This window comes from Rana temporaria, chromosome 3, assembly GCF_905171775.1.
Source record: "Rana temporaria chromosome 3, aRanTem1.1, whole genome shotgun sequence".
In the NCBI taxonomy this organism is placed as follows: Eukaryota; Metazoa; Chordata; class Amphibia; order Anura; family Ranidae; genus Rana; species Rana temporaria.
The window spans coordinates 277,360,712-277,381,273 of record NC_053491.1 but is presented as its reverse complement, the minus strand read 5'-3'; the positions used below and the strand labels follow the sequence as shown (position 1 = coordinate 277,381,273).

The 20,562-nt window shown below is 44.1% G+C and overlaps 1 protein-coding gene across 1 annotated transcript in view; it reads right to left on the bottom strand.

Moving 5' to 3' along the window:
* The window catches only part of RARS1 (arginyl-tRNA synthetase 1), a 165,360-nt gene that overhangs the window by 29,676 nt on the left and 115,122 nt on the right, over positions 1–20,562 (bottom strand). Inside the window, exon 13 of the mRNA XM_040344670.1 lies at positions 1,330–1,502. Coding sequence (XP_040200604.1) covers positions 1,330–1,502 — 173 coding nt within the window. The remainder of the gene's footprint in view (positions 1–1,329; positions 1,503–20,562) is intronic.

Here is a 20,562-nt window from a genome sequence, read left to right as displayed (position 1 = left end):
ATCTCGAGTCTCATAGAGAACAGCTGAGATAGACCCCCTGCGCGCATGCGCCGCTGCTGGGCGTGTACCACGAGGCTACGTGCGCACACGTAGCCGCACATGTCGCCGCACGCGTCTCACAGATCACGCCGCGCACCCTCATGCGCACCGAAGCAGCGTACAAAATCTTTCATTTGCGCGCGTGCGCCTAAGACACAATCAATGTCGCGCGCGCACGACGCTACGCGCTCGTGCATGAGGATGGAACTCCGCAGCTCCATGTCAGGACAAGGTAAGCCAACTGAAGCCAAACTTTTTGGGCAACCTTCCTTCTGCTTTGAACCTGCACAGGAGGGGCTGACTACTTGAATATAGATACCCCTCCTCCCCACAGCATACAGGACCATAAGGGAGAAGCACAGACAGAAAGCTTTAGGCAAACATAATGGCTCAATAAAGAAAGGTTACTTCCAGGACCAAGTCTTGAAGCACCTTCTCTTACCTGATCCAACGCTGCAGGACTCTGCATAGACAGTCCAATCATCGCCCATCACGGAGAGCAGCATCTGTAGACCTTCAGGGACCGGGGTCCATGGACAGGAACACCACACCCCTGGACCCATATCGCACCCTGTCAGTAAACTTTTGGTATTAGGAAATTGACCAAAGTACTGAATAACCAGGGTACCGTCCACTTTGGCTCAGAAGCACTTTGGACGGATCCGGATTTCATGGAGGCTTTTTACATCCAATATGGATCCCTCCAGTGGAGCTCCTTGGAGCACATGTTCACTCGTGACCAACACCTTAGACACTGGCGAAAAAACTGAGGTACTCCCGGTATGGGAGGGGTTATATAGGGGAGGGAACTTCTTGCCTTAAGGGCGTGCCAGTGTCCATCACCTGAAGGTAGACTCTATAACCCACATAGTAATTACTATGCTTCTCTGTGTCCCGTGATGTACGATAAAGAAAAGATCGTGGCAATGAAGTTGGGATCCACTTACATATGAGACTGAGCCGGCTGCTTCTGCCCCCCTCCGCGGCTCAGCACTCCAATGAGAGAGGGGGGGCACCAGCTCTCTGCTCAGGGAGCTCTGAGAACCGAGTGATTGGCAGTGTTAGATCACTCGGTTCTCAGTCTTCGAGCTGGTGGGGAACAGATGCAGCATCGAACCTATGATTGTGAAAAAAAGAAAATCCCATACATCTCTTTTAATAGACAAAAAAAATGATATTTGTATCTAATATGGTACTCTGTGAATGACAATCTCATATAAACATACAGCTCAGAAAACCTCTGCAACCAATGGAGTCATGACATTATTATTTGCATCTGGCTACATATACCTTATTCTAGTGTAAGCATAGAGAAGATAAGCTGCTGTATTTCCTCGATCATCCAGCATTTTGTCAAATGAGAAGATGTAGTCATTCATCCTGTTGTGGGACAAGTCTGCGTATTTGATGCAACCAAAGGCAACAGATTTTTGAGCAGCTTTTAATTCCTCAGGAGTCAGAACCTAGAAAAGACCAAAACAAGAAAATTAAAAGGTTTATTAAAACTTTTTGGTCTAACAGCTTTTTTTTTTTTTTTTTATCAATAACAATTTTATTGGTCAGAGATTCAAGTGTGTACAGCTTACAGTCATTCAATGCTCTAATCATGTAAAGGAAAAATAAAGGGAAGTTACATTAACAATAAAGCAAGGAGTATGCATTTGCTCTGCTTGGCTTTTGCCACTATGACAGCATGCGTATCAAAACTGGTGTCGCCAATGTGGCGGAATGCGATCTAATCATCGCCCTTACGGACCAACTGTGTGGCGTGGCTAATCTTAGCAGTAATCTCAGCTTCTGAGTTTCATCTAACAGCTTTTTATGGCAATATTAAGAAGTGTTTTATAAGGCTCAGCTACAGGGCTAAGGAACACATCACTGCACAACCAGCGGCCATCTTGGAAGTTAGAAAATCAAGGTTTTACATTGGAACAGTGCTGTTTGATGCTTTTATTCTCTGTAAGTTTCATTTTTTTTTTACTTTCAATCTTTTTTATTATTAAAGAAGGTCAGAATACAAAACTTATTTTGTAGAGGGAAGTCACATAGGCCAGAGCCCTGACCAAAATACAGCGTAAATACAGCGTCAGCCTCAACTTAATTATAATGGATAGATAACGAATACAAAGGCTCTCGTAATATATATAAACATATAAAAATACTGAAATATTTCAAGTGACTAAGAGGGCCACTGGAGTCTGTGGACCCGATGTGCCCCTAAAGCATAAAACGGGGGCCAGCCCCAATTCTAAAAGCATACAATCTGAAAATAGAGGAGGAAAGAAGTGGAAAGAGAAAGGGGGGGGGGGGCCAGACTAAGAGCCTTCAGTATTATCGCAAACCCGGAAATCCAGGCCAGGAGATAGAAAGAGAGCCGGACCTTCTGCATTATCACAAAGACTGTTCCAGAATACCCGAATTCTAGAGCATTCATAAATATGAAGCATAGTTCCTAAAGATTGGCAGGTGTAATATTTTTTCAAATAAAAAGTTGGTTTTAATCGGTTTCACACGATAGGAGTGCCTTTTTGTACCTTCACACATGACAATGATTACTGTGCTGAGATAATGTAGATATCTTTTCCCAGAGTGGATTCCATCCATTCTGGGAGATTTGGAAAAGGAGGAATGGGCTGATACCTGCCCCTTGAGCAAGCTGTAATTTTACACAAGCGCTTTTTGACCTATACAAGATGGGCATAGCTCTCCAGTAAGCCTATTTGCACACAGTGGATTAGTGCATCATCTTGGTTTGCTGTGGATCACTGTTAATATCTAAGAAGTGCACAGATTTCTGGTCATACTTGTTACCAATTGTTTTGTATGGACACGTATGTACACTGTGTTGTGTTTAAAGCAGAACTGCAGCTTTTCCTACACAAAACAACAGACGCATTGTGCATGTAAATGAATCACAACACTAGTGCCAGATTGTGTGTAACTCGCCTACTTTAGCTGTATAAAGCAGGTTTTTGTGTCACTCCTTCTGGCTGAATTTCAAAGTTCTCAGACTTCCCGTTTCCTTCCTTTACCAGTCCAGATACTACATCTCCCATCAACCTTTGAGCCTCTGTAATTTCAGGGCGGGCTATGGTAGTCACTTCTGGGAGTTGATGTGGGTGGGTCCTAGGGTTACTGTGGGTGTTTATGGGTCTTCATGTTGGTGGTGAACTGAGTGTATTGGAATTCTGCTCTCACCAATTATACTCCATTCCTCTCTGCAGTGAACAGAGTGTTGTACAGCAGGAAGTGTAACCTTACAAGCCATAAGAAGTCCCATTTCCATTTTGTAAGAAGCCATGCAGGGGGGACACAGAAAATATGTGGAAGAAAGTGCTCTGGTCAGATGAGACCAAAATGGAACTTTTTGGCCTAAAAGCAGAATGCTATGTGCGGTGGAAAAATAACACTGCACATCACCCCGAACACACAATCCCCACTGTAAAACATGGTGGTGGCAGCATAATGCTGTGGGGATGTTTTTCTTCAGCAGAGACAGGGAAGCTGGTCAGAGTTGATGGGAAGATGGATAGAGCCAAATACAGGGCAATCTTAGAAGAAAACCTGTTAGAGTCTGCAAAAGACTTGAGACTGAGGCAGAGGTTCACCTTCCAGCAGGACAACGACCCTAAACATACAGCCAGAGCTACAATGGAATGGTTTAGATCAAAGCATATTCATGTGTTAGAATGAGCCAGTCAAAGTCCAAACCTAAATCTAATTAAGAATCTCTGGCAAGACTTAAAAAATTGCTGTTCACAGACACTCTCCATCCAATCTGACAGAGCTTGAGCTTTTTTGCAAAGAAAATTGGACAAAAATGTCGCTCTCCAGATGTGCAAAACTGGTAGAAACATACCCAGAAAGACTTGCATCTGTTATTGCAGCGAAAGGTGGTTCTACAAAGTATTGACTGAATATATTACAGGTGAAACTCGAAAAATTTGAATATCGTGCAAAAGTTCATTTATTTCACTAATGCAACTTAAAAGGTGAAACTAATATGTGAAATAGACTCATTACATGCAAAGCAAGATCGTTCAAGATGCCCTTGTCCAGGATTCGTCTGTGTGTGGTGGCTCTTGATGCACTGACTCCAGCCTCAGCCCACTCCTTGTGAAAGTCCCCAACACTTTTAAATAGCCTTTTCCTGACAATCCTCTTCAGGCTGCAGTCATCTCTACTGCTTGTGCACCTTTTTCTTCCACACTTTTCCCTTCCACATAACTTTCTATTAATGTGCTTTGATACAGCACTTTGGGAACATCCAACTTCTTTTGCAATTACCTTTTGAGGCTTTCCCTCTTTATGGAGGGTGTCAATGATGGTCTTCTGCACAACTGTCAGGTCAGCAGTGTTTTCCATTAATGTGATTCCTACTGACCCAGACTGAGAGACCATTTAAAGGCTCAGGAACCCTTTGCAGGTGTTATGGCTTAAATAGCTGATCAGAGTGGGACACTTTAAGGCTTCATTTCCACTGGCGTTTTTACAGCCACTGTTGTTAGGCTTTTTTACAGCTTAAAAACGCCTGTCAATGTTTATTTTGTAAAAAAAAAAAAAGCTGCAGCTTTAAAAATGCCGCGGTCGCGTTTTTGAGCGTTTAACGTCTGGCGTTTTTACAGCTCTACTCTGGAGCTTCAGAACGTCCTGGTCCCACGTTTTTTTCACAGCTCAAAAACGTCTATGCCACTTGCAGCTCAAAAGCCTATGTGGGAATGAAGCCATAGAATAACATGGACAGGCGTTTTTAAGCTGTAAAAAACACTCAGAAACGTGGCTGTAAAAACGCTAGTGGAAATGAGGCCTTAGCCTAGAATATTGCACATTTTCACAATATTCAAATTTTCGGAGATTGTGGATTTGGGGTTTTCATGAGCTGTAAGCCATAATCATCACAATTATGACAACTCACGGCTTGAACCATCTTGTTTGCATGTAATGAGTCTATCTCATATATTAGTTTCACCTTTTAAGTTGCATTAGTGAAATAAATAAACTTTTGCACGATATTCAAATTTTTCGAGTTTCACCTGCAGGAAGAGACTCAATTTATATTAGACTATACAGAATGTTACATGATACAAAGCCACAACAAACCCAGATAATCAGAGGATCTGCAGACAACAGAGCAACATGGTACACAGGTATGATCTATGCTGGGACTGATAATTATTTTCAGTTCTAGTGAAAAGAAAGCTGAAGTTCAGCTTTAAGTACATCATATATTTGCAATAATTTGCAAATATTTGGAACACTGATTATCACATGCATTATTGTATTAGTTTAACAGATCACTTATAAATTGATGTTTTAGCTTCATATAACATAGCGCTGCACTTTTCCCATTTGATTTTGTATATAGCTTGTATCAAGGAATAGTATTAGATCAAAAATTGGTCAAAAGAACACCAAACACAGAATGGACTGTGGGTGTCTCAGTAAACGCAGTGCCACGTCCTATAAATATGTTGGATCAAAAGTTGGAAGTGAAAAGAATGGACTTTATAGGCACCAATTATATGAAAAATGGAAAATATTTTTATTAATACATAGTTTAAAAAAGGAATCAGATACGCTAAAAAAACTGCAGTGTGACTAAGCAGTGACAACAAAATTTTCCAATAAAGATCAGAAATTGTCAACACACGTCCCTAAGGGCGTATATGACCGTATAAAGTAGTAAAAGAATTGTTTAGCTCGACATGTTTCGTGATGGCGGCTTTTTCAGGAGCTAGTAAAATCTCTAAAAAAAGGAAACAGATAATTTTTGGTTTACATTAAAAACAGCAAAAAATTACTGTATATTATTCAAATAGAAGAAAAACAATATAACATATATATTGTAGTACCGTATATACTCAAGTATAAGCTGACCTGAGTATAAGCTGAGGTACCTAATTTTACGAAAAAAAAAATGGGAAAACGCATTGACTCGAGAATAAGCCGAGGGTGAGAATGCAGCAGCTACTATAAGCGGAAAAGAGAGTCAACAATGCCCATTTGCACGCCTCACTGTGCCACCCTCACTGTGCCCATCCTCACTGTACTTGAAATTGACAGGCTGCGGGCATCCATTCATTGTTTAATGTCTGCTGGGAGGGGTGAGGATGAGAGAATGTTCGTGATAGGCGTTTCTCAGCAGACACAGTTCCGCCTATCACGGAAGGGACCAGGAGGAGACAGCAAGTTTTAAACGATGGACGCCTGCACCCTCCAAAAAAAAGGGTTGAAAATCTTGGCTTATACTCGAGTATACGGTACATCTATTGAATCAACTCTTGAAAAAATGTGAATGACACCAGACAGTACCCATACTAACAGTCCAGACAGACATTGGATGCAAGGTGCACAGTAGGGATGATGTGAGGACACACCGGATAGTGTAAAGTTAAAAAATATATCTTGCAAAGAAGGTATGTGGATATTCATTTTCTTGAAGTACGTCACGGGACACAGAGCCGCATAGTAATAACTATGTGGGTTATATGTTCCACCTTCAGGTGCTGGACACTGATGTAATTAAACAGGAAGTTCCCTCCCTATATAACCCCTCCCATACTGGGAGTACCTCAGTTTTTGTAGCAAAGCAATAAGTGTCCCAATATCCCCAAACAAGAGGGGCGGGAGCTCTGTGTCCCGTGATGCACTTTAAGAAAAGGATTTTACAGGTAAGCGGTTATAAAAAATCCTATTTTCTTTATTGTACATCACGGGACACAGAGCGGCATAGTAATAACTATGTGGGATGTCCCAAAGCAATGCCTACTGAGGGGAGGGAGACACCAACAACGCAGATCGCCATCAGACGAGAGGACCTATAATGCTGCCTGCAGCATACTGCGCCAAAAAGCTGCACCCTCTTGCCATCTTATGTTTACCCGATAGGAATTAGTGAACTTAAAGCGGTGGTTCCCCTAAAAATAAAATTTTAACATTGCTTTTCCCAAATAAAACCGGCCGATTCTAATCGTAATTTATTTGGGAAAAGCAATGTTAAAATTTTATTTTTAGGGGAACCACCGCTTTAAGCACAGACGACCAAGGCCGAGATCGGATCCTTGATGGAACTTAAGGCTAGCTCCGTCTCCTTTCCAAATGTAGGAAGGCAAGAATTTTACCTATGACATACTTCCAAGGATGCCAGCATCTGGTTTTACACCAGGAACATGGGACTTCCAGATCCTAGGATATCTGGTCCTAGAGGCCCACTCTCCTGTATGCAAGACAGGATGTAATACCCCCTGCGAAGTAGGCCTGGACAAGATGTAAGGGACCCTGGGTCCTCTACTACCACCCTTACTGTTCCTGCACCGTGAGGTCGTCTGGGTTATGCCGGTGTAATCAGGCCGGCTTCCGTTCTCCTCTGATGTTGCACAGAAGCCACAAAAGTCGCGGCACTGGGGGGGGGGGGGGCACAAACCAGTGACAACTGGTCCCCCCCCCCCGGAACCCTAAAACATCTGTCCCGCACGCGGGTGGATCCTTAGTCATTGACCCAAAGCTGTTCAATTTCTCGTTGAACCTGGACGCCCATACATTTTATGTACAGGGTACCCTTTCTGTGGTATTTGGTAAAAAAAAAGTCGGGGTGTAGAGGCCATACTCCCGGAGACAATTGTTGATGGCTCCAGCGGATCGCTTGCCAATTCTGCATTCCATGAAATGACGACTGTCAATAGGCAAGGCCCAAGCTCCTCCTTGGTAAATGAAGTAAATCACTAGTATGGCATTGTCTGATTGTACTCTGACCGAACAATCCTGGCACCTAAACGTTCAGGCCTTTAAGCCAGATGCTCCATCGGTAGCTCTGGCTGACGGATAAGGCTCACCTGGAGCTTGACTACTTCCCCTGGGTCATGGTCTCTTCCAGGCCTGGCAATCCCTTTTTAGTTAAGAACCACCAACCGAAATTCCAGCATATCTCTGGGACCAGACTCTTAGATAATGCTAGGTTAGGATCCACTCTTTCTAAGCCGACAGAATAATTTTTATATCAGCCCTGAAAAAACAAAAAGTAAGGAACTGTTCCTTGCCGTGACCACATAGACCAGCCTTCTCATAGCAATGGTCTTGTCTGAGGCCAAAATACTCTCCTTTTTGGGCTGTGTCCCAAACATTCCAAGCTTCTTGTCAAAGAATGTACCCTTGGACTGGGATCCCAACCCAGGAGTTCCAGATATTCCTTAGGTCCAGCCATGCTACTGACTGACCATCAACAGGAGTTTGCCTCGGTATGCCATTAGTGCTATACCCTGGGCCTTTAGACCTGCTAGAGGCGGGCCCTAGCACCCTGTCAACCCAGGCACGGTGGCTAACCCAAGGGGCAAGACCACCAACTGGAGACAATGCTGTTCTCCTGCGAAACGCAGACAACCTCTGCAGTCCCATATAAACACATATGCAAATGGCTCCCCATATGTGTACGTGGCAAGTGTTAAAGCCATATGCCTCTATGGAAGCGTGTGTTCATGGAAGCATGAATTCATAAAAATATGGAACCAGCATTTAGCAAGCAAGCATGTGCTATGAACGTGTTATGCAACATGTACCCATGCAGACACGTATTCTTATTCAAGCACAAGGAATCCTGTATAATTAAGGAGACTTAAAATATCATGCCTCATTAAGCAACCCTGCAAAATCTAGGCCAACAAGCAACCTTAAAGCAAATATGCATCCTTATGCGATTCAGCATCTTTCATGGGATCAAGCATCTTAAGCACTACTGTGCGGACAAGTACCCCCGGAGACCAAGGACTCTTGTGTGGTCAAGCACCCCTGTGCGATCCAGCATCTTTATGCAACCAAGCATCTTAATGCGACCTTAGGCATTCCTGTGAAAACAAGCCTCTCTATGTGATCAAGTATCCTTGGGTAATCAAGGACTCGGTTGATCAGACAACCATGTGTGATCCCGCTTCTATATGCATTCAAGCAACTTTATGCGATTTTTGGCATTTCTGGGGAAACAAGCCTCTCTGTGCGCCCAAATATCCCTGGGCAATCCAGGACTCAGGTGATCAGGTAACCCTGTGTGATCCAGCATCTTTATGCATTCAAGCATCTTTATGCGATTTTAGGCATTCCTGTGGAAACAAAAAAACATGTTCTGTTACTTGTTTTTACCCCACATGCATTTTTATGCGATTTTAGGCACTTTAATGTGACCAAGCATCCTTAAGTGACTTTGTAAAAAACAAAACATGTAAAACCATACAGACAGCAACATGTATCTTTATGCGATCAACAATAAAACATGTTCTGTTACTTGTTTTTACCCCACATGCATTTTGAACAAGTCAAACTCATGTATCCTATGCAAACATGCGGACTGGTAAAGAGGAAGTTATCCTCTACAGATGTGTGTTTCCGCAATCATGCGACGTGAGCAATGTGCACTAGCAACTGTGCATCCCCCAGCAGTGCATTTGGGTAGCCTGAAGCCACCCCCGGATGAGGACCCTATGGAGGTCTTTCTAGAAACCTATAGGAAAACCTTACTTTTTAAACTCCAGGAGGAGACAGAGGCTTTGGCCGTCTAGGCTGAGGTAAGTTATATGCAGCCTGAATCTCTGAGAAAGACTGCAGGTGCAACCCGAACTTGTGGGCTTTCTAATACTTCTCCTCGTTAGGCTGCAGCTGTACCCTGTCCTCTGACAGTGAACCTTCATCCTCAGGTCTTTGAATCCCCTTGATTAAGGAATTAGAGCAGGGAAAGGGGCACACCCTGTTTTTCCTGCTCTTGTGTGAGGATGCTGCGAATATAGCAGTTAACCTCTTATAGACCCAAAATGCAATGCACAAAAACATATGCAGGGTGGCTGCAATGTTGGGGGAGGCAGCAATGCCTGACAGGGCTGATGGCTCAATCTGTGAGCTGCCTCAAGTCTCTACAGGGGAGGATAGTATCATGCAAGCATGATAAGGGCCCCCAGGTTCAGGAGGTGATACCCCTTTTATATTCCTACCCCGACTCTTTCTATGGGGAGACAAAGTCCTAAGCTAAAAGCAGAGGAACTTAACCCAGGTGCATCAACAGCTGAATTTAGTCTAGCAAAAAACCATGCCTGCTAATCTGCACAGCTAGATACCGAGTAGGCGTCTTAGATGAATCTGTATCCAACACACACGAGGTGCTTGCGTGCCCCAAGCTGTGTCCCCCTGCTTTACAGAGCCTTTTTGAAGAGCCCACCCGTGCGCCAACCACATCGTTCCCCTGCCTACAAAGCGCGCCCCTCCTTGCGCATAGGGAAATGGCGGGGAGAGAGATTCCCCAAGGAGCGCCGTGGAGTCTGAAGCATAGGAAGTGGGTTGCACAATATACCAGCTAACACTCCGCTTCCATCTTTGGAAAGCATGGTAAGCAAAAGACCAGGTATGTCTTCTTACTGCCCTTAGTGGCGGAAACAGATAAGACATGCAGCTACTCATGGAAGACAGTCCTTTTGCATAGGATTTAGGGGTACCAACTCACTCAAGGGGAGATATATGGTACTACAGCCATCCTGTCTTAACATAGTGGTTTCTTTGCCCAGGCACACATGCCAGTTAGGGGAGGTATATGGGTGTCCAGAGCCATCCTGTTTCAGAAGACACAGTGGTTTACATTGCGCATGCATAGAAGCATAATTTAGGCTAGACCCATAATCCCCAAAGGAAGACCTACTGTTGAACCAAGTTCCGTAGGTACCTCCTCTTACCTTTCCACGCCGCAGGGTATTGCCAAGCAAGAGGCCCAATCTTCACCCTTCACCGTGGGCATTGTCCTAGACCTTCAGAGACTGGGGCCAGGAACAGGAACACCACTCCCCTGGACCTATAAAGCACCCTGGCAGCAGAAAACATTGGGTTCCTTGGTAAGGCACAAAGTACTGGAACCCAGGGTCCAGCCCTCCGAAGAGAGGCATTACAGACAAAACCTCGTTCTTCGTACCGAGGCCCGGTACGAAGCCTGGCTATGAAGCACTTTGGACGGATACGGATTTATGGAGGCTTTTTACATCCAGCATGGATCCCTCCAGTGGAGCTCCTAAGAGCACATGTTCATTCGTGACCAACACCTTCAGACACTGATGAAAAAACTGAGGTACTCCCAGTATGGGAGGGGTTATATAGGGAGGGAACTTCCTGTTTAATTAATTACATCAGTGTCCAGCACCTGAAGGTGGAACATATAACCCACATAGTTATTACTATGCCGCTCTGTGTCCCGTGATGTACGATAAAGAAAACCAAGGAAAGTGTGCATATGGTAGTAACAAGCCAGAAGCACCACTAGACGTGCCAAGATAATAATGTGGGAAAGATATGTATGGTGTTTAAACGCTCAGTATCCTTACGTGATAAACTTACCTGCAGCCATTATGTCCCCATTCGCAAACAGCTCACCCAAGAGAAAGGGAGCTACAAATGTGGACATTGTACCTTTTGTCCGTGGGTAGCCACAGGGTCAAGGTTCACATTACCCAATGGTGAACTGTTCTATCCACGGTTTAGGGCAGATTGCAACACACAGGGTGTAGCTTATGACATGCCAATGTGGCGCATTTTATGTTGGCAAGACAATTCGCCAACTACGCCAATGTATCAATGACCACTTCTACTACTCCTCAAGTGGTAAGATGCTAACCCCCATAAGCAGACACCTTGATTTGTACCATTGGTTTAACACATCACTGGTCACCTTCCTAGTCCTGGCTGTTATTCAACAGAACCCCAGAGGGGGTGACTGGGATAAAAGAAAAGATTATAAGAAATGCACCGACATCTGGTCACGTAGATATCCGTTAATTATTTTTGTATGAACTCATTTATGTACACTGTGTGGGGTTTAAGAACATTATTTGTTTGTAAACATTTTCTGGAACACTTATCACATAAGTTTTTTTTATCACGTGTTATTGTATTAATTTAGCAGATTACTTTATGCTTTAGCTTCATATAACATAGCTTATATATAAAAAGTTTTTTTCCTAAGAGTGGATTTCTTTCACTGTCAGCTTAAAGTACGGGTGTATTTTCTTGCCCCTCACAGGCGCATACAGCCTTTCATGTCTGCACCTGTGGCTCCTGGGTAGGGAAATATGCTCAAAGTGAATAACTTGTACTTGGCAAACTATAAAATTACGAAGACTGTATTTTCTTTTCAAAATGCAACATGGTAGCACCACCTGCTGTAATGATGTACAAAACACATGGTAAAACTGAGGTTTCATGAATTACATTCATTTATCTGGAAGAAAGATAAGACAAAAGAAAAATAAATAAAAGTCACCACAAAACCAGCTATTGGAAATTTCCTACAACTCCAATGCACATTCAATATTTTACTGCCTCTGACCCATTTTTTTTGCTTGCTGTAGTCATATATCCCAACATGGTCCCCTGACCTACAGCAAAGGCCATTTAACATAAATGGCGTCTGTTCGGATTAGAATGTTCATTGTTTTTCCCTCTCACTTGTGATAAAGAAAAAACTGTTTAAAGGACCCATGTTAGGCCCATGGGCAGGCAGCAGTAACGAGATGCAAGTCAGTTTACACTATTTTACCCTTGATCTGTTAGGTCTGCAAAACTGGAAACAAAACCAAATCCATCCCCCCCCCCCCCCCACACATATGTGAACTTGGAGGTAATTGGCCGGTTAACATCCTCTTTCACATAGACTAACACTGACCTTCTGCTCAAATCCACTCATCATTTTTTTTAAGATCAGGGCAGCCATGTGAAATGACCTCCACCTCTTCAAATATATACTTACCTGTATCTGATGGCTGTAGCATGTCGCAATGTTGATAGCACTCAACTAAAATCCTTAAGCTGGCTGTATCTAAGTAGTCAATATTTATATAGATTTCTATGAGACCATCTCTTGCCCCAGGAGACGAACCCAAAGTCTATGGAGCGTGACAGGACTTTACTACATAGTTGGAAATGAGTGGTCATAAAACAGATATAATGTAAATTTAAAGTTCTGTACCATCTTGATACATTTTTGTATCGTTTCCCAAGATCTATTGTTTTTTTTTAAAGTGACAATATTTTTTTTCTAAAGAATTTTACAGGTAAGGGGTTATAAAAAGTAGAGTGCGCTTTAACTTGAAAAGGTGAAACCTTCCTTTTCAGGCCATAAGCCTGAATAACAACCTGACAAATCCACGTTGAAATAGTCGATTTTGACGCTGCCTGTCCTTTCCTAGGGCCATCTGGCAGCAGGAACAAAACATCAGTTTTCTGTATCTGAGCTGTCACCTTCAGATACGCTTTTACTGCCCTCACTACATCGAGGGAGTAACAAATTTTCTTCTGTAGAACGAGGTTCTGGAAAAGGAAGGCAGGGCAACATCTTGATTCAGATGGAAACCAGACACTACCTTAGGCAGAAATGTTTGAACAACTAGGTATGACTTTTTACAAGAAAAAACCTGCCAATTCTGATACCCTTCTTGCGGAAGTTACCGCAACTAATCACACTAACTTTCCTGTCAAAAGAACCAAGGAAATCTCGCGCATCGGCGCAAAAGGCTGTCTCTGTAAAACTGACAGAACCAGATTCAAATCCCATGGGCACATGGGTATCCTAACCAGCGGAGCCATATGTGTTACTCCTCGTATAAAGGGCCTGGATCAAAAAATGCGAAGCAAGTGGCCTTATTAAAAAAAAAAAAAAAAACACTGACAAGGCCGAAGTCTGACCCTTGATTGTACTCAAGGCCAGTTTTATTTGTACCTCCAACGGTAAAAAAGGCAAGAATTCTACCTATGACAAACTTCCGAGAATGACATCCTTCGGTTTGACACCAAGAAATAATAGGATTTTTAAGAACAGCTTACCTGTAAAATCCTTTTCTTGGAGTACACCACGGGACACAGAACCTTTAATCATTACATAATGGGTTGTACAGCTCACCAGAGGTGATTGGACACTGACACACCCAATGAAGACAAGTTTTCCTCTATATAACCCCTCCCTAAAAATCCTACGGTCTCTGAAAGATAAACTGACAGAGCAGAGATTTGACCCCTAATGATACTCAGGGCTAATTTCATATCTACGCCCAATTGACAAAAGGCCAGAATCCTACTAATGACATATTTTTGTGGATTCCACCCTCTGGATTCACACCAAGAAACATAGGCCTTCCAGATTATATAATAGATGAGCCTGGAGGCTGGCTTTCTAGCATTAATGAGAGTGGAGAGAACTGGACCTGAGAGCCCACGTTTATTCAATATGTAGGTTTCAACAGCCAAACCATCAAATTTAGCTTTCGTAAGGAAGAATGGAACACTGGACCCTGCGATAGGAGGTATTGGTGAAGTGGTAGAACCCATGGTTTTCCCACCGCCATCCATACTATTTCGGTGTACCAGGACCTTCTGGGCCAATTCGGGGCCACCAGGAGCACTGGTATTCCCTCTTTTCTGATTTTGCAAAGCAGGCTCTGCAAGAGCGGAACCGGAGGGAATGCATAAATTTGTGAAAACTGATCCCAAGGAATCATTAGTGCATCCATTTCAAAGGCTAGAGGATCTTTTATCCTTGACGCAAAGGTGTCCAACTTCCTGTTGAACCTGGAGGCTAGCAAGTCTACATCCGGGGTCCCCCATTTCTGGCATATGGCCCGAAAACTGTTGGGGAGCAGAGACCACTCTCCTGATACCAGCTACTGGCGGGCTTAGGTAATCTGCTTGCCAATTCTCTACTCCTGGAATGAAAAATGCAGAAAGACAAGGAAAATGACTTTCCGCCCATACCAATATCTGGTTCACTTCTCTTTGAGCATCCCGACTGCATGTGCCTCCTTGATGATTGATATAAGCTACCACAGTAACATTGTCAGATTGAATCCAAACAGGGTAACCCTGTAACCTGCGTGTCTAGGTTTTGAGGGCTAGGTACACTGCCCGAATCTTCAATATGTTGATGGGCAGGCTCCTTTCGAACTTGGACAAAGTTCCTTGGGCCGAGGCCTCTTCCAGAACTGCCCCCAAGCCCAAAAGGCTGGTATCCGTAGATACCACCTTCCAGGTGACCGGGAGGAAGGCTTTTCCGGCTGGCAAATTATTGGTGTTTAACCACCAACTGAAACTTTGGTGCACCACTGAAGATAGGCGCATTGGTAAATCTGGAGCTTGGATTCTCCTGCTCCAGACAGCCAGGATACTGTTTTGAAGCAGTCTCGAATGAAACTGGGCACCATCCTCCCTAATAATTTCATGCAAAGACGAATGGATGGTCTCTTCTTTGCCTTGACTATGTGGACTAGTTCCTTTAATGATTTGATCTTTGGCTCTGGAAGGAATACTCTGCTTTGGGCCGTGTCTATGACCATGCCCAAATACTCAGAGAGGATTTCTGTAGGTTTAGGACCCAGCCTAAATGCTCTAGGTACTTTACCACATTGAGCACATTGTGATTTAACTGTGTTGCCGACTTTCCTACCAGGAGTAGGTTGTCTAGATAAGTCATCACTGCTATGCCCTGCTTCCTTAGATTTTCTAAAAGCGGGGCCAGAACCTTTGTAAACACCCGAGGTGCAGTAGCCAAGCCAAAAGGCAGAGCCACAAACTGGTAGTGGCGATGTTCTACTGCGAACCTTAGGAATTTCTGGTGAGCGGGATGAATAGGCACGTGTAAAGTATGCGTCTTTGATGTCTATTGACGTCAAGAATTCTCCACCTTGTAGGGTGGAGACAACCGATCAAAATAGTTTTCGGAATTGGGGAATGTTCAGAAACTCATTCAGAGCTTTTAGATCCAGAATGGGTCCGACGTCTCCATTTGGTTTTGGAACCACAAAGAGTTTTGAATAAAACACTGAACCTTGTTCTCTTAGGGCAGTGATGGCGAACACGTGGCACACGTGCCGCTCCCGGCACAGCAAGCTGTTTCGGTGGGCACGCCGTGAAATGAAAGCATACAGTGAAAAATCTAATTGTCCACACCGCACTGCAAACTACATCCCCCATAGTTCTATCTATTGGCTAGCAGTGACATACCTGAGTAGGAGTGACAAAGAATAAGCGCCAGGTGGGGGGGGGGGGGGGGTGACGTGCGCACGCTAATCCAATCCACACTGCACCCACCAATCAGCGGCTAGCTGCCAAAATAATCAGATCTGCGCTTCTAATATTTGCTCCACCCACCACCGCCTCTCAGCCAATCAGTATTGCTGTAACCCGCCCTCCTCCTGCAGCCCGCCACATTTGACAAGAAGATGCAGGCAGAGATGATGGCTGTGCTGTATTGAGGTGGGCGGGAGTGTGCTCTGCTCGGCTCTGTTCCCTGCACTTGCCGTGTTGTAGAGAGCCTGCTTCTCCTCTGTCAGGACCGGAGCTGCTGTGACTCTGACAAGAGCCATCACAGAGCAGGCTTTCTTTGATGGCCCCCCCCTTCTCCGGTCAGTAGCACCAGCAGAGAGACCTTCCTCGGCAGGACTGAGTGGTTTGCAGAAGGAGACTGAATTACAGGTAATCATTGTTCAGTAACTTTTCATTATGCAGTCATTTTTCAGTGTGCAGTTATTTTTCAGTGTGCAGTTATTTTTCAGTGTGCAGTATGTTTTCATTATGCAGTCATTTTTCGGTGTGCAGTATGTTTTCATTATGCAGTCATTTTTTCAGTGTGCAGTATGTTTTCATTATGCAGTCATTTTTCAGTGTACAGTCATTTTTCAGTGTGCAGTCATTTTTCAGTGTGCAGTATGTTTTCATTATGCAGTCATTTTTTCAGTGTGCAGTCATTTTTCAGTGTGCAGTATGTTTTCATTATGCAGTCATTTTTTTAGTGTGCAGTATGTTTTCATTATGCAGTCATTTTTCAGTGTGCAGTCATTTTTCAGTGTGCAGTATGTTTTCATTATGCAGTCATTTTTCAGTGTGCAGTATGTTTTCATTATGCAGTCATTTTTCAGTGTGCAGTCATTTTTCAGTGTGCAGTATGTTTTCATTGTGCAGTAACCTAATGTAATTCTGAAACCTACATTCTGAACAAATTTGGCTGAAACGTAAATTTTTTGTCCTTTTGGGGTGAATTAAGAGGGATGATCAGTCCCATCCTCTGTACAGAGACGCTGGCAGGTTTAATTCTGTGTTGGCACTTTGAAAGAAATAAGTTGGTTTTGTGTCGCGGTTTGGGCACTCTGGCTCAAAAAGGTTCGCCATCACTGTCTTAGGGGGACTTCCATGATTACCCCCTGAGGCAGTAAGTGATCCAAGGTTTGGAAGAAGGGCTCTCTCTTTAATGGATCTTTAGAGATGTTCGAGTTTAAGAACCGAGAAGGTGGAATTTCCCGGGAATTCCAGTTTGTACCCTAGGGCTACTGTGGTAATGACCCACTTGTCCTGGATCTCTGTCTGCCAAGCTACCGAAAACTGCTGAAGCCCTCCCCCATCAGCCGAGCAGGGGCGCCCGTTCACAAGGGAGCTTTTGGGTTTTGTTTGTTCGTTTTTTGAACCCACATTTTTTTGTGACCCTGAGCTTGACTCTGGGTCTTAGGCTTTGTGGCTGGCTGAGAATGCCGTCGCCACTGCCTGAAGGCTGAGGTTCCGGGAACTGGGGAGAGAGAACGCATAAAACAAGGGCGTTTATTATTTTTCTTATTTGGCAGCAAATTTTTTGGATGTATTTATCCAGGTCATCCTCAAAAAGTCGTTCCCCATGGAAGGGGAAACTGGCCAGAAGCTTCTTGCATGGAGCTTCAGCTGACCAATGTTTTAACCAAAGAATTCTATGCAAATGCACAAATTGGAGCATGAGGCGGGATGCCTGCTGAATAGAATCTCTCATAGCACCTACTGTAAAACATAAGGCCTAATGCAGGTTTTCCCAAAGCTTGACCCGATCCGAAGGAAGATCCTTAAGGCCCTGCTTCATCTGTTCCTTTAGAAAATGACACATACTGACTGCCGCCACAGCAGGTTGGGTTACAGCGCCCGCCATTAAAAAGAAAGATTTTTAGTAAGGATTACAGCTTTTTTTCAGAAGGATCCTTAAATACCTGAGCATTGTCTACAGGACAAGTTAGGCCTTTATTTATACAAGAAATGGGTGAATCTATCGCAGACAGTTTCCATTTCTTGATAAACTTCTCCTCCATAGGATAAAGAACATCAAATTTCCTGGGAGAACAAAAACGGCTGTCTGGATGTTGCCAGTCTGTGTAAATTAGATTCTCCAAAAAAGGATGAACCGGAAAGGAACATGCAGCCTGTGGGGATTTTAATGAACCCAGGGAGGAGACAGATTATTTAATTGAACCAGAAGAGGGCAACTTGAACACTGCACCTGCAATTTTAGAACCTGAGAAGCAGAAAAAAGTTCTTCTGAAACCCCTGATCCATCCGACTGCTCCTCATGCTCCTCCTCTGGAGATGCTACCTCATTATCAGATTTTTCTGAAGGAAGATCTAAGACAATAGAAGGAGACCTACTCCGCTTGATGCTGAGTAGGCGCCTAGGAGTGCCTGAATCCAACCACATAGAAAGCTTACGTGCCCCCAGTTGCTGCGTCTATTCCAGATAGAGTTCTCAGGTGTCCGAGGTCTTTTCAAGTGTCCCGCGATGCGCTGTAAAATCAGGCCGTGCGCTGTAAAATCGTGAGCGCAAGTAAAGGAAATGACCACATACACCCACACAGGGGAGAGAGGAGAAACCCTTCAACAAGCCAGCCAACCTTACACAGAGGCCTTCTATTGCAGAGCTTGAAGCGGAAGAAGCATGCTGCCTGAGAAGCAACGGACACTGACCTGGTCAGGGCATGGTGAGTATCAGCTCTTTACTCCCTCCAGTGGCGGATACAGGCAAGACACTACTCAAAAGGAAAAGTCCTTAAGATGTATTTATCTTGGATCTTTTCCACTTACCTTATCCCCGCCGCAGGACTGCTGAAGACCAGACAGTACCAATCTTCACCTATCACCGCAGGTATGTTGTGCCAACCTTCAGGGATATGGGTTCCTACTTAAAAGGAGACCTCTTCCCTGGACCATGTAAAAGACTCTGCCAGAAAACGTTTGCGCTTTTATGTAGCGAAAATACTGGATCCCAGAGCCCAGTCCTCCAAGGAGAGACATTACAGGCAAAACCTCGGTCTTCTGCGAGGTCCGGGTACCATCCATTTAGGTGTATAAAATAAGCTTTTTTGGATGGATCCGATCGCGCAGCTCTTTGACCCCCTGGGGGGGGATTTTAGCAGAACTTCTTCTTAGCACATCCTTAGTCGCGACCATCACCTTAGACACTGGTGGGGAAAAAAAACTGAGATACTTCCCCTTATGAGAGGGGTTATATAGAGGGGAACTTGTCTTCATTGGATGGGCCAGTGTCAAATCACCTCTGGTGAGCTATATAACCCACTAAGTAATGATTAACCACTTAACATCCGCCCAACGTCAAATGACGGCGGGCGGAATGCTCTATTGTTCCGACAGGACGTCATATGACGTCCTGTCATTTAAAGCCTCTAGGGTGCGCACGCGCCGCCAGCGGCGAGCGCACTCGTCGCGTCACTGGGAACACAGTGCGCGTGCCTGGCGGCCGCTGGGCACCCGCGATTGCCCAGTAACTGAGCAGGGACGTGGAGCTCTGTGTGTAAACACAAAGCTCCACGTCCTGTCAGGGAGAGAGGAGACCGATCTGTGTCCCTTGTACATAGGGACACAGATCGGTCACCTCCCCCAGTCACCCCCCTCCCCCTACAGTTAGAACACACCCAGGATACACATTTAACTCCTTCCCCACCCCCTAGTGGTTAACCCCTTCCCTGCCAGTCACATTTATACAGTAATCAATGCATATTTATAGCACTGTTCACTGTATAAATGTGAATGGTCCCAAAAATATGTCAAAAGTGTCCGATGTGTCCGCTATAATGTCGCAGTCCCGAAAAAAAAACGCAGATCGCTGCCATTCCTAGTTAAAAAAAAAAAACATCATTATGTCCCCTATTTTGTAGGCAATATAACTTTTGCGCAAACCAGGTTATTGTGATTTTTTTTTTACCAAAAATATGTAGAAGAATACGTATCGGCCTAAACTGAGAAAAAAATAGATATTTTTTTTAAAAATGGGATATTTATTATAGCAAAAAGTAAAAAATATTGTGGTTTTTTTTTTCAAAATTTACGCTCTTTTTTTGTTTATACCCAAAAAATAAAAACCTCACAGGCGATCAAATACCACCAAAAGAAAGCTCTATTTGTGGGGAAAAAAAGGACGTCAATTTTGTTTAGTAGCCACGTCGCATGACCGCAGTGCTGGAAGCTAAAATCTCGTCTGGGCAGGAAGGGGGTGTATGTGCACAGTAGGCAAGTGGTTAAAAGCTCTGTGTCCCGTGGTATATGAAAAAGAAATAGGCCTTTCAGACCCTATAATAAATGGTCCTGGAAGCAGGCTTCCATGGCAATAATTAGAGAAGCTATCACTGAACCTGAAACCCTCCGATTCTTTAGAACGTGGGTTTCAACAGCCAAACCCCTAAATTTAGCGATTATAAGACAGGATGGAACACCGGCCCT